This window comes from Saccopteryx bilineata, chromosome 3 (assembly GCF_036850765.1).
Source record: "Saccopteryx bilineata isolate mSacBil1 chromosome 3, mSacBil1_pri_phased_curated, whole genome shotgun sequence".
NCBI classification, from domain to species: Eukaryota; Metazoa; Chordata; class Mammalia; order Chiroptera; family Emballonuridae; genus Saccopteryx; species Saccopteryx bilineata.
The window spans coordinates 190,740,588-190,755,318 of record NC_089492.1 but is presented as its reverse complement, the minus strand read 5'-3'; the positions used below and the strand labels follow the sequence as shown (position 1 = coordinate 190,755,318).

Here is a 14,731-nt window from a genome sequence, read left to right as displayed (position 1 = left end):
ACTGCAGAAGCAACTGGGAAAGCCCAGCGACCTACCAGAACAACTCCCTCATGCCAATGAATCTGGTTTCTTAGAAGCAGATGAATTCTAGAACTTTTATTTACTAAGGTTTTAAAATACAGTCGATGCCACTGAATGTTTTCCCCAACCCCAAATTTTCTGTGAAACCTTGAACGTGCTAACCGTGGTACCTTCCAGGCATGTAATAAGAGCTTACTTGCTCAATGAAACTTCAGATGTCCAAATATATCACACGCAATACTGTGAGTACACCCAGGCCTGACCTGCACATAAGACATAGGCCACAACTATAGTATGTACCTTTAAAGCATACTTTCTCATCCTCCACTGACATTTGGGATTGGACAACCCTTTTCTACGGAGCCATGACTGTGGTTTGCATCTCTGGCCTCTACCCACTCAAGGCCAGTAGCAAGCACCCCTCCCCCCCTGCAAAGCAATCAAAAAATGTCTCCAGACATTGCCAAATGACCCCGGAGGCAAAACGGCCAAGTTTTGGGAGAGGCCAAAGCTTACAACCTTGCCTTTCCCTTAACGAGTCCTTAGTCACTGAGAATCATGTGCCAGTTCTGTTTGTCTCCCGGCATTCAATGCAAAAAGGACGCACTGCCATCCCTGATTTGTACATAAGCTCCTAGGAAAATTTTGTCTGAAGTAATGGTGCTGTGCACAATTCTGGAAAGGAAATCCAGAGTGGGCACCCACAAAGCTTCCTGAGCTCAAAATATATCACTTTCTTCTATATATAGGTTTTGCCTTTCTGGAACATTTATTTCATCCTTATAACCACCCCGCGCTGTAGAAAACTTGCTGGAAAAAAAATGTTTATAATGGTATTCACTAACAGAAATGCTGTCAAAGGCGAAAATGTTTCTTTTTTAATTGCCTTACATCTTCAAATTCAACCACAGAATTATTTTTAAAAGGATACGGTCCTATTTTAATCACACACACATACACACAAAGATAAAGAGGTTATTGTATATTTAGTGCTCAGTCTTCTCAGGCTAAGCAGACTTTAAAAAGCAGGTGTTATACAGAGAGCTAGGATGAGGTTAGGAGTTCTGGATCCTAGGCTTGATTTATGACCGGCCACTGGGTGAAAATCATCACAGTTGTAAATTGGGTTAGTACACCCACCCAACCTTCACTGTGTTGCTCTGAGGATAAAACTGGCATCTTATTAAAGGCCTTCTTCACAAAAACAGAGGTGAAGTTAACTTTATCCAAGATACACCCTATTGAAAAAGGAAATTTTCAAAGTAATTAAACTACTAAAAGTCTCAAACTCATATAACAATCCTATCCTATAGTTTCTGAAGGGGGGGGGGGGTGATGAGATACCAAGCAGGCCAGGGGAAAAACAAAAAGAACCATTTAAAAGCTTTATCTAATTACCCCCACAGAGACTTTTTCTTTGCCCTCTGGCTGGCTGACAAAGAACATGGGGGTTTTCATTGGTCTTTCTCCACCCTATCAGAACCCCCCACCCTCATGGAGTCTAAAAGGCCTCAGGTGAATCCTGCAGGAACAGAGAGTACCCAGTGTCTTGGGGATTTTACAGAGGCTTTCCAATTCTCTTAGCATTACTTGCTTGAATCACACTGAACAAACAGTCTCCACCCTCTCCCACTTTTTTTGTCTGAAGCACCTATTCACCAGCAGCTACCTCTATGATGGCTGACTGGCTCACCTGTTCCCTGATGTACCATCAGAAACAAGATGCACCAGTAGCTGGCAGGATCAGTTCCTGGTGCCCTCGTCCCAGGGCCTGCCTTCCTCTTCACCCCATCTGATCTCTACCAACGGTCAATACCCACGGAAGGTGAGAAGAGAAACTGAGACCAGCACAGTCTATGGGACAGCACTGTGTCACTAGACAGCTAGCATAAAATGGAAAAGTCCGTCACCCCCACTCCTCATCTTCCTCATTCCTCCACCCCAGTCATAATGCAAACACTGCACGTGGTTCTCCTCTCAGTATTCTGCCTCCTGTGGGAGTGGGGGAAATTAAAAATAAGTGATGCATTTCAGAAAGCACATTGTATGCCTCCCTCCATGTGTGCTTCATCTGGTACACCTTCTACCTCTAATTTACGGGGAGCCCCCCCACCCAAGGTGTGGAAAACACAGTCTAACCGTTGCGTTTTCAAAAGGGCCATGGTTATTTCTATACAAAAATAATTTCCTAAATCAGAGAGAGAAAACTCATATACCCTGCCCCCTCAAAGGAACCCATCCAATTTCTTAGTTATATTTGGATATAAAAAATATTACTCAGCTGTGCCTGTTCAATAGGTCATATGTTATGTACACATGTAACCTTGAGGCAGGGAAACGTCTGATTTGCAGAAGACTTGTGTTTCAACCAAGAGATGATTAACAACTATGGCTTCAGTTAGATTTCAACCATTTTATCTCACTGAAATATTCCAAGATCCTTTAATATACTTACAAAAGAAATGTAATGTAAATCACAATTTCCTCCCTAATATTTGGTCAGTCCTTCCAAAGATATTTTAACTTAATTATTTTTAAAAGGCATTAAGGACTGGGCTGAGTAAACTGAGATGGAGAAGTGGAGTAAAAAGGAGGACGAGCCTCTCAAAACCTAAGAGAATGATAATCCCAGTAAAATGGGAAGAAAACTGTGTCCTGTTATCAGGAGAAACTATACTGCATACTTTCTATTGACATTATATTGCATTTCTATCTGTAAATGCAAATCTGTTTAATAAGGAGTGAAGACATGCTTCATGTATTAGATTTTCCAAAATAAACTAAAACCTCTGTTCTTAGTAAATAAAATACGGTGATGTTACACACAATCTCTGGAAAGGAAAGCTTAACCTGAACACACAGTAACAGACAAGAAGTCTGCCCAGACACGCTGCCACCTGACACCAGAGTTGGTCAGAGCATGAACTTCAATTAAAAGACTTACAAAACAAAAAGAAATTATTTAAATATAACAAAAATAAAACAAACTTAACACCCTACCTTTCTGGGTCAGAGGACATGGAGGACCCAGAAATTAATTAAATCTAGTAAATAATGTAAAATGGGGAAGGAGTCCCTTTCAAAAATGCTTCGGTTAATTTTAGCATCCTTCTGTTTAGCTGCTTAGCAATCCTTATCCTATGACCTTTTAAGCATCACCTACTTTTCAGAAGGATAATGAATAGAAACATCAAAAGGATTCACTTTGTTTCTAGTGAACACATTTAACCAATTTTTATAGGAGTTAAATTTATACTAGTTATACCATACAAAACGCTAAAAGGGTAGAATTTTTAAAACTTTATTAAAGCAGGAAATATCCTTTACTGAAGGTAATAAATGATGCTGACAACTGAGCACAAGATAGCAAGCAAAGATTCCCAATCTGACCTAGGAAGTGGACTAACACAGCAATTCAAAACTGAATATAAAAATGAAAGCTACATAATGGCAACTAGCTACTGCCTGACATGCAGCAAGTAACTAATAAACAGCTGTTGATCAGGACTAACAGGGTTAGCTTTATTTTTCTCCTTCAATATTCCGTACCCATCTTGCATGCAAATAGACCTCAGGGGTCTACCTGAAGAAAACTAAAAGAAAAGACCCTTAAGTCAGAAGGTCACTTATTGGATGATGTAAACAGTTAGGAATGGATGTACCTACCACCTATGCCAGCTGAGTCAGAATCTTCCCCATCACATAACAAACACTTCTCTGCCATAAGGGCGTAGACTATGATTTTCTAATGAGAAAAACCTAGAGAATCATGTAACAGTAACCATCAGCAGCATTTAAGAGTATCAGATAACCAGCAAATCCTCTCTAAAAACAAAACATCCTAAAACATAACCAGCTTAGCAGTATTTTTAAGAATGATAAAACAGTGCAAGTTCATTAACAACCCAAAACGAAACACAAGGTAAACAAATAACTAAATCAAATGGCTCTCCCTTTCTTTTGTAAAAAGGGGGTAAGAGAGACAGTCTTTTTTCATACATTTAAAACTTGATAAAAGCCATTTAAATGTTCAATTCATCAGTGTAACCAAAGTTCAAAACACATCAAAGCAGAATCCATCAGCCGGTACCTAGAAGGCTCCGTCCAAAGAGCAGCGATAAGAAAACAACAAAAAACAAAAATAACCTTAAAATTAGTGGTTCACCTTTGAATAAATTAAAGAATAATTTCAAACCCATTCCTTCAAAAGTTCTTTGTGACTCTTGAAAGAAGCATACAACTAAACGTTTGCAAAAAAAAAAAAAAAAAAAGAAGTTTAAGCCAAGACTTCAAGCTCTTAGACTTCCGGATTACATTATGTCTCGGAACCTTACCTGCCTACTCGAAAAATCACCAGATCTAGAGGATGCTTTTCAAGGACTGTGAAGGTGGTGGGGGACCCCTCCCCCCCCCAAATAAAACAAAAAACATTCTTTTCTTTGCAGTTTCTTTTTCTTTACCTTCCACTTCAATTAAACTTACTGCAGAATACTTATCTCACGTGCATGCACAGACCACCACATATCTAAAGAAAACAAGATCTCAAAAATATGGGATGCCCATTAGCAACTCAGCCTTTGCAGAAATCATCTCCAGTCTCCTCTTTAAGACAGAAATACCTCGCTATTTCCAGCATCCCTATCCAACAAGCAATCTTTATTTCCACTGGCTTTCAAAAAGCTAAGCTTAAATCTAAACTCTAAAACAAGCATGAGGGTTAATTCTTCTAAATGATGCAACCCTCCGACAGGTTTTTCAGCATACCAAAAAGTTAGATTTCTTTATTCACCCTTCAATCCTTCTCCACCACCACCACCATCCCCCCAAAAAGAAGAAAAAACTACAAAGTGCCCCGAATGTGTGCTGCTGCTGGCTCTGAAGCCGTGTAGAATTTCGTAATGGAATGTGAACTGCTCGTCCGGATCTGGGCTCACGTTCTATCTTCTAACCAGTAAGGATCGAGAGAGGGCAAATCTGCTGAGCAAGGAGAAATACTTTCCTCCTCTTTTTATAACCCATCACGGATGCACCGGGGACGCTGGACCCAAGCTGCACGCGGCGCCTGTCAACCCGCCCGCCCGCTGGTGGGTCCCCGCGACCCCGTGGTCTCCGCTTCCCGGCACCCCTCCTCTACCCCGGGATACTACCCCCACCCAAAAAGTAAACTAGCCCCGCCGAGAAGCGGGCTCAGCCGCCGCGTCCCGCACCCACGCGCCTCTCCCGGCCCCGTGAGCGGCCAGGGAACAAGTCACCACATCCTCGACGCGACCCTCGGCCGGGTTCAGAAAACACGCCGCTTACCAGGGAGGGGGCCGACGACGGGAAGGACCTCCCCGCTCCTTAGCAACCATTAAGGTCGCAGTTTCCTAAGAGACCGCGAGCAAGGAGGGGGCGCGAGGGCCTGGGCCCGAGACTGGGGGGGGGGGCGCAGTGGGTCCCCAGCCTCTCGACACCGCCCCCCTTCCCGCCCCGGGTCGGCGCTGCGAGCCGGGATGGGAAGAGAAAAGGAAGCCCCAGAACTCGCAAAAAATTGGTCCAGCGGGCAGCGGACAAAAGTTTCCGAGCGCGCTCCACAGCTGGGCGGTGAAGCGGGCCCCGGCAGCCCGCCCCGCCTCGGATGCTCCGGGCCTCCTTCCTGTGCTCGTGACGGCGTCGGGCGCCGACGTCCCCCCCCCCCCCCCCACTACCACGATGCAGGCTCAGCTCTACACCGATGGCTCACCAGAAAACGCGTACACCGCCAACGGAAGGGCAAGGAAACAATACGCGGACAGGACTCCGGCCCCTGTGTCCCCTGGTCACCCGAAGCCGTGGTCGGCGTGACCCCCCCCCCTCCCAGCCACGAGCCCGGAACGGGCGAGGGCGCACTGCTGCCCGCGGCCCCCTCCCGGCCGGCGCCGTCTGCCAGGGAGGATCAAAGTCCGCAGAGCAGGGCGCGGCGGATGCTCCCACCGCGCAGCCCGGAGCGGGTACCCCCGGATACCTTGAGGCAGCGGGCGGGCGCCGTCATCTCCGCGCTGCTTGGCCCGAGAGGGACTCGAAAGTATGTAGGAGAAAAGTTTCCCCTCCCACATGGGGGGGGGGGAGGGAGGATGTCGAGGGAGCGAGGGCGGAAGATGGAGAGCAGCGCTGGGAAGATGTTTCTGGCCGGCGCCGCGTGCACCATCTGAGTCCCCGCGATCCTAGTTAAAAGTATACTGGGCGGCGGACACGGCGACACGGGTCGGACCGGGTTCCTGCGCTCGGACGGCTAATATGGATGCGCATCAGGTCCTGGCGGCGGGGCGCTGCAGCGGCCGCGGCGGCTCGCGCTGGGAGCTGGTTGGCAGAGCCGGCAGCTCGGGAAGGGGAAAGGAGCGGAGGAAGGGGAGGAGGGGGAGGAGGAGGGAGGAGGAGCGGCCCTGCGAGAAGCCGGAGGGGAGAGGGCTGCCCAGCTCATCCCGTACCGGCCCCACCGCCCCGAGCGCCCGTAGCGAGGCGTGGGGCGCTCGGGTCCTCGGCTCCGGGAAACGGCGAGTTTGAAAAGTACAAGCGCTCTCCGGACTTCACCCTCCCCATCCCCAAAAGTTCTTTAAAAGGTCGCTCCCACTCAGCCTCAGACATCTCGCTGCCACCCGAGTCCCGCGAGCCGGGCGCGTACTTACTGCTGGGCAAGGCGCTTGGCTCCCAGGCATGATGCCGTGGGACCGATGAGCTTCGGAGAGAGAACGAGGAGAGATGCAAACTTGTTCCGGAAAAGGAATCAAAATGGCGTTTCTGGATGTGCAAAGTTCATCAACTCCGCAGTCACTTCCCCTCCTCCTCTTCTCCCACAGGGAGGGAGGTGGGCGAGGAGCTGGCGACCCTGGCGACCCTGGCGCCCCAGCCGTCGTCCCGGCCCCCCGCCTCGGCCCCCCGCCCTGCTTCCTCGCCCGCACACTCGGAGTCTTGCTCTCCCCCTCTTCCCCTGATAAGTAGACACATCACGTGTTGCTCCTGCCAGTCTCCTGGGGACGTGTTACTGAGCGGCGGCGGCGGCTGCTCGGGCTGGGGGGTGGGAGGGACAGCGGTACCCGCCTGTCCCCCCCGCCCTGATTTTAGCTTGGTGACCGCAGTTTCCATCCTGGGATGGATGGAGGTGGAGTCCCCCAACCCACCCTCATCGCAGCCACAGGTTTGCCCTCCGCAGGCGCCCCGGGCCAGGGGATGGGTAGGGCCGCCCCAGGAGAAGGGTCTCTGAGCTTGTTTCTGATCAGCCCACCGCTCGCCTGCCGGCCACCTTCCAGAACCACTGCGCCCCCTCCCCTCCAGCCCTTCATGCAGGCGACTCTCCGCCCCCAGCTGTCTCCATGGTTTGTTTTACTATTTTAAGGGAGGAGAAGGACGAGGGGCGCCTCAGAGATCCGGAGCCAGTGGCGTGGGGGTCGAGGTGCCTGGTCTGAAACCTCCCCTCTCGGGCTTGGAGGTAAATGGGAGGATGAGCCTCACCCGCGCCGTTCCCTCTCCTCGCGGTCCTCCTCCTCATCCAGGTGGGACGAGTAGGTGATGGGGCAGGAAGGATATTAAGGAACTGGAGCTTCACCTGGCGCCCAACTTCGGGCTATTTCTCCCCCAGGGCGCGGTCCTTCTAACTCTGGTGCTGCCATCTCTGAGCGTGTTCTCCATCCAACAAATTCATCGCTGACTTGGCCTTTGTCACCTTTTTTTCACCACTCTCCACAACTGATTCTTAAGTGGGGGCTGCCGGCCCCTAAGAGACTTGAGGAGGACAGAGGCTTTCAGCGCCACACTGTCCCCACTCCGAGAAGGAAGGGCTGATGCTGTGTCACCCACATCGCCCTCCGAGGCATCAGGGAAGCCACATGCAGTATCTCTTTCTCTCAGAGGGCTCCTGTTTCAACTCTGAAAAGCAAGGGCCTCCTCCAAGCTGCTCTCCATCTCTGCAGCTCCAGCCACCACGCTTTGCCCTGGCTGCTACAGCTCAAGTTATCACCGAGCCCAGGAAAACCAGGCCTGGCCTATGCTTCCCCCATAAAGCAGCTGACATATTTCCAACTGCTAATACTTTTCCTACTGAGGTTTTGAAAGGGCCTGTTCTCAGCCTTTGGAAACAACTTCAGACAGATAAAGGGTGACTGTGGTTGTGGGAAATAACCACCACACACTCCAAATCCTAAAGACAAATATGCCTCTTAACTAGTTGCAGAGAATACTTTAGAATTATGCATTTAAGACTAGTTAGGCAAGATGATGTTTTACATACGGAAAGCTTGCTATTCTCTTACAGTGACCTTTGACCCCAACTCCACCATACCAGTTCCTCTGAGGACACCTGCACACCACACAAAGTTTTAAGCCCAATCCTGGGCCTTTAATTTGCAGCCTTCAATGGAACTCTAGTTTTCAGTGCTGCAGATAAAAGTATCTATCTAGGGATGGAGTAAACAGTGGGTTCTGGCCAAGACAGAACTCTGTAGAGCCAAGTAAAAGCACTTGGAACCATTACCTCTAACTTGTGATAAGGCTTGACCTGGCAGGGTGGCTCAGTGGATAAAGCATTATCCTGGTGCACCGAGGTTATAGGTTCCATCCCCAGTTAAGGCATGTAGGAGAAGCAATCAAATGAGTACACAGCTAAATGGAACAACCAGTTGATCCTTTTCTCTCTCTCTCTCTCTCTCCCCCACACCCCCCCCCCTCTCTGTCTCTCCCACTCTCCCTTCCTCTCAACCAATAGGGGGGGAACCCTAGAAGGCTGAACCACTGCCCAAGAGGGAACTGATTCAGGTGGCTATTTCTCTGACATCCAAATTCATCAAAATTAAGTTTTCAAAACCTGTTATGTTTCCCATGGTCTACTATTGACTGAGGAAAACTACCCAAAGAAGCTTTAGCACTTGCATTTTTCTAAGTCTCTCCCTACCCCCACCCCATGTCCCCAAGTCAAATGCTTTATTGAAGACAGACCTGCCCTTGGAGGAAATGGCAAGTCTCTAAACAGTCACCAGAGAACTGGTGTCTGTACCTTCCAAGTTGTAACATGTTCCAAAAAGAAAGCAAAGGAAGAGTCATATAGGGAATGCTACTTTATTCATTTGCCCTGCCTTAGGAGTAGCCTTTCCTGGTTTCTCCATTCAGTGGTCAGGTTCGAGTAGGGACATCATCAAAGTTGTAAGTTTTCTTATAATTTAGCTTATTCTATAAAGTAATTCAAACCTGCTAAGCTACATGAATTTTCATGACAAATCACCTTTATAATGCCACCTAGATAGATAATACTGACAACTAAAAAGAGAGAAGAAAAACAGTATAAAATAATTTTTAAAACCTGAATTCTAATGATACTGGGCCCTGTCTTAATCTTTTCTAGCTAAATAAATAAATTTGCAAGTTAAATGACCTGCTGAAAGGTCTGTTTATATTACATATAAATATCATTTATCAGACAAATGTTTATCGAACATCTAATAGGTAAAAAGAGTTATGCTATCAAAACCACAACGAAATGCTACTTCACATCCATTAAGATGGGAATGTAAAATGGTGCAGCTGCCTTTACAAACATCTTGGCAGTTCCTCAAAATGTTAACCATCGAATTACCACATGACCCGTCTATTCCACTTTTAGGTACATACACAAGAAATGAAAACGTGTCCACATGAGAACTTGTACTTGAAAGTTCACAGCAGCTTTACTGATAATAGCTTAAAAGTGGAAACAACCCAAATATCCATCAACTGATGAAAAGATAAACAAAATGAGGTCTATTCATTACATGGAATATTATTCAGCCATAAAGAACGAATTACTGATATATGCTGCAACACAGATCAACCTAGAAAACATGCTGAAATGAAAAAACTCAGACCCAAAAGGATAAATATTGTATGTTTTTGTTTATATGGAATATCCAGAATAGGCAAATCTATAGAGATAGAAAATAGATTGTTTTCCTAGGGCTGAGGGTTTGGGGGGAAATGGGGATTGACAGCTCATGTGTATGAGGTTTCCTTTTGGGGTGATAACAGTGTTCTAAAACTGATTGTGATGATGGCTGTACAACTCTTAATATATAAAAACCACTAAATTATACACTTTAAATGAGCGAATGGTATGGTATGTAAGTTATATCTCAATACAGCTGCTATGTATATACATATATGAAATTGTGTTGTATTCTATAGTGAAGAAGCAATACAAAAATGAATAATTTATGCCTGGCCTGTGGTGGCACAGTGACTAAAGTGTCGATCTGGAATGCTGATCACCAGTTCAAAACCCTGGTTTGCCAGGTCAAGGCAAATACAAGAAGCAATGAGTTTATGCTTCCTGCTCCTTACCCCCTGCCCTGCCTTTCTCTCTCTCTCCTCTTTCTAACGGTCAATAAATAAAACCTTTAAAAAGTGAATAATTTCTAATCCTGCCTTAAAAGAGTTCATAATCTAATCTCTGTACATGAATTAATCATGAACTACAAAGCAACAACATATAATAAGAACCATTAAATGAGTACAAAATTCAGGGGTTCAAAGAAAAGAGCACACTTCTAATAAGAATAATTGAGAGCTTCCAGGAAGAGGAAGAAATGGAATTGAACCAAGAAAATGGCCAGGAATTTCATAGGTGGAGACCAGGATTTAGAAACTGCAGTTGCAAAGGCATGATTAGAGCAAGTCATGGGTACTGTTTAGAGATCAGTAAGGATTCCTGGGTGGCTGGATTATAGCATATACAAGATTACATAGATGATGAGACTGAAAGGTACACAAACTAAGGCTATCCCACAGAGAATTCTGAATACCATCCATGGAAAACCTTAGGTATGGGGTCATGAACTAGGATGTAGATAGAGGGAATAGAGACTAGATGATCAATTTTATTAACTAATGTCACCCAATAAATCCAATTAAAAATTTTTTAAAGAGAATAGATGATCAAGATGATGAAGAACCACTTCAGAGGATGAACTGACAGAAAAGCAACTGGTGGGCTGGGAATGCATGAGTGAAGAAGTGAAGGCCAAGATGATGCCTGGGTCTAGCCTGGTGACCGAGATAATGAATGACAAAATAAGAAAGTCAGAGATAGGAGCTCACTGAGGTGGAAGGTGACAGACTAGGTGATACTGGACTCTATGGAAAACATAAGCTCTGCCATGGAAGGGAATCTTGAAGAAAAAAGATGTGGCCATTGGAAAAGGCCACTTGGGAGGAGGCAGCACATCTGCTGAATCTCATAAGATGGGTAAGTGTCCCCCAGACAGAGAGGAGGGCCCAGGACCCTTTAGGCATGAGAAGCAGCAAGAAATAAGCTCAAGGACTTCAGGTTTACAACAAGATCAGTTTCCTGGACTTCAAATATGTCTCTCTGTGGGTGGAGCAGAGGGAGGAGGGGAGGCAGCAGGAGCTGGAGCTGGAGAAATAGCCAGTGGGCCGGACCACCCAGAGCTCTGTGCACCTTGCAGCTGATGGACTTTGTCCAACAGCAAAGCCCTGAGAGGCCTTAAGGAGGAGGGTGGCAGTACTGTGGAGAAGGGTCTGGAGGACTCAAGACAGGAAGATTAGTTAGGAATTAATAGAGCAGTCCATCCGGGAAACAATAAGGACCTAGTAAGCCACTGACTGTGGAGGTGGAGAGGAATGGGTTCATATGAGACATAATTAGGACATAGATTCAACAGAATTTGACCAATTTGTTATGAAAGAAAGCAAAAATTCCCTCTGGAGCACAGATCAGGAGGTGTCACCAAAAGAAGGGAAATCACTGCAGTAGGGGTAGGGTGACCAATGGCAGTACAGAAATTAAAGTGAAAACAGTGGGACAGGCAGAGGGCCTAGAGGTGGAAGATGTTAAAGAAATGGACTCCACTGGGAATGATCTCAGTCAGTTGTGCAGTGAGAAGAAGGGAGGATAAAGGAAGAGTCCTCCTCTGGTCACACGTTTTGGTACCCGCATGGGTGGTGGGGCTATTCACCAGTAGCATGGGTGTCACATGGAAGATGGGAGGAGGTCAGACCCAGGGAAAAGGCCTGGAGAGATATCTGAGAGACGGAGAGGACAGACAGTGAAAGGTTAGGGGTTGGACCCAGAAAAATGCCTGCACTTAGGTGGACGAAGGAGTGACCAGCATTCTCTTGTGTTCCTCTAAGGAAGCAGAACAGCCAAGGAAGTGGGGGCTTCCAGAGGAAGAGGTAGTCAACAGGGTTACAATACAGAGAAATCAAGGCAAGTAGCTGAATAAAAGGGTGAGATTGAAAAGGTTAAGTTGATTTGAGAGTGGAAGGTAGTGGCCAGAAAACAAGAGGTTAAAGAGTAACAGGAAGAATAGGAAGTGAAGGCCATGCTGTGAGAAGTCAGGTGATAAAAGGGACAGAGAGAAAAGTAGCAAAAACATGGATAAGAGCAGCTAATATTTACTGAACACCCACTGTGTGCCAGGTGCTGTTCTGAGGGCCCTGTGTGTATTACCTTGCTTACTCTGCTCCACCTCCAATCTGATTGGTGCTATTACTGTCCCATTCTAGTCCAGATGAAACTGAAGTGAGCCCCAGCATCATACAGCCGGTGTGCAGAGCTGAGATGCACACCAGGCAGCCTGATTCCTGTTACCACTGTTAGTTTATTAAGAATTACTTTGCTAATTACAATGTCTTCTTACTGTTTTGACTAATCTTAGTAAAATGCTCTGGACTGGAGTTTGCAGCAGAGCCATTGTTGTTTGTGCAGTTGTTTAACAAGGATTTAATTGGACAGGTAAGTGAATGTCCAGTGTTAAGTATTGCTAATTGACTTTCTAACTGTCTCTCCTTCACATCAACATAAGCCATGAACCTCTTCCTATTCTCCAAGTGTTATGTTCTGTATGAGCTACGCAGTCTCTACTCTAAAGCTGTAGCCAGATATTCTATGCCCTGAGCACAGCAGGCTAGAGGCAATCTACCAGAGTCCTCTCTCGTAACATCTACACCAGTGGTTCTCACCTGGTATGATTCTGACCACTGAGGAACATTTAGCAATGTCTGGAGACATTTTTGGTTGTCACAAATTGGGGGAATGGTACCACTGGCTTCTATGGTTGAGGTCAGAGATGCTGCTTAATATTTTACAACACACAGGACAGTACCCATGACAAAAAGTTATCCGGCCCCAAATGGCACAGTGCCAAAGTTGGGACTCCCTGCTCAACAGTTCCTTGTAAAGAATCTCTGGGAATATCAGATTCTGGGAAGAATCAGAAGAAACCACCACTGCCAATGCCTACATCTCTGACTTCTAGCCTCTGGAATGCTGAGGAAATAAATTTCTGTTGCTTAAGCTACCCAGCCTGTGACACTTTGTTACAGCAGCCCACACTGGCTGATACAGGAAGGAGGGACTAGAAGAAGATCGTAGGCGGATTAAATAGCAGGCCACCGGGCATACACCCTGGGCCTCGACTTCTAAAGGGCCCCGCAAAACCCCGACTTTACACTATTTTCTACTGTAAGGGGCCCAATATTTTCTTCTGTGCTCGGGGCCTCAGCCAACATTAATCCACCTCTGAAGAAGATGGTGAGCCTGATGTGGAAGAGAGGTAGAAAACATGTTCATAGCCCCCATGGCCTCCCCAGTGAACTGGGAGAACTGGTCTTCCTGAGGAGAAGCTTTTGAAGGAAGTGATACCTCTAAGGAGAAACCAAGTTCCCATCAGGGTATGAGGTAGGGGAAGTGCTGTGCAGACCTGAGAATTAGAGTTTCTTAGAACAAGGGGTTCCACAGCCTTTATGAGTGGGATATGTCTTGAAAGTAGGAACACTTCTTGGCTAATGGTCTCTCTATCCCAGCTCCAGCATAGGCCTGGCACGTTGCAGGTTCTTAAGGAATATATGTATTTTGCAAAGTGTGCAGAGGTGTAACAGGCATATAGGAAAGGTGGGAACGATCTGAAAGGGTTGGGGGCATGGAGGAAGGTGTTTGCCTAGAAGTGGCAAGTGAGCAGAAAGCTGAGAGGCAGTGGGTGAGGTGCCACTTAGAACTTCCAAATCTCCATAGTAATGCAGCCAATTCAGCTCTCCCTCTCAAACAAGTAGTGTAGTCATAGGGGTGGGCGACTGAGAACCCCTTTATATTACTGTTACCCTAAGTACATCACTACTTTAACCATATAAATCAAGGAATGCACTGCTTCTGATGGCTGATGATTTTCCCTTTAAATGTTAACCATTTGGAGTAGAAATTTTTTTTTCTAAAATGTATTATGCACTGCCTCGTTTTTCTCCTTTTTCTAAAAAAATCAGAAAGTTAATGTATAAACAAAATAGTATCATAAACATCAAATATTACATTGGATTGACATACAAAGATTACTTTTTTATAAAGAAGATATGAACTAGGCCACAAGATGGTCACAGCCTCAAGAAACTAGGCATCCTTGAGTTAGCTTGATTTGCTAGCCTACCCTAGGACTCCACTGTAAATTCCAATTTGAGGATTTGTCTATTTTTCTTTTATTTTATTTGTTATTTTTCTTCCCTCACTATCTGGCTATCACTTGTCACTACTTTCTGAACCTAGTGTGCCCGCCAATGGCAACCTCCTCTTCCTTTCTGATTGATTGCTTCCAATCCACAGAGGTTAGAACTGGATAACCAAGGTTGTCAGAAATGAGTGGGCGGCAAGTGTAAGCACCAGCAGCTCCTTTTGCTGTCTGGAAGCCAAAGCTTGTTTATTTCTTGATTCTCAGTTGCGTTT

General features: G+C 46.2%; 2 protein-coding genes across 10 annotated transcripts in view; one reads left to right on the top strand and one right to left on the bottom strand.

The window, feature by feature from the left end:
* The window catches only part of RREB1 (ras responsive element binding protein 1), a 144,126-nt gene extending 137,190 nt beyond the window's left edge, over positions 1–6,936 (bottom strand). For 6 of the 9 annotated variants that reach the window (XM_066268432.1, XM_066268430.1, XM_066268439.1 and 3 more), the window contains exon 1: positions 6,666–6,936. The gene's annotated coding sequence lies outside the window, so the exon portion shown is untranslated. Of the gene's footprint in view, positions 1–5,743; positions 5,877–6,004; positions 6,642–6,665 lie in introns of those variants that run through there. The other 3 variants (XM_066268434.1, XM_066268433.1, XM_066268431.1) reach the window with 3 other exon arrangements.
* Positions 6,782–10,389, top strand: LOC136330891 (putative uncharacterized protein FLJ45840). The gene is made up of 3 exons (XM_066268441.1): positions 6,782–7,174; positions 7,373–7,465; positions 7,616–10,389. Exons 1-3 carry the CDS (start codon positions 6,782–6,784, stop codon positions 7,682–7,684), a joined length of 555 nt encoding a protein of 184 aa, XP_066124538.1. The 3' UTR covers positions 7,685–10,389.
* Positions 10,390–14,731: the final 4,342 nt, after the last annotated feature.

Coding starts and splice junctions, on each gene's coding strand:
- LOC136330891 (XM_066268441.1), top strand. CDS start 6,782: ATGTGCAAAGTTCATCAACTCCGCAGTCACTTCCCCTCCTCCTCTTCT. Junction 7,175..7,372: donor CACCCTCATCGCAGCCACAG/GTTTGCCCTCCG, acceptor TACTATTTTAAG/GGAGGAGAAGGACGAGGGGC. Junction 7,466..7,615: donor CTCCCCTCTCGGGCTTGGAG/GTAAATGGGAGG, acceptor TTTCTCCCCCAG/GGCGCGGTCCTTCTAACTCT.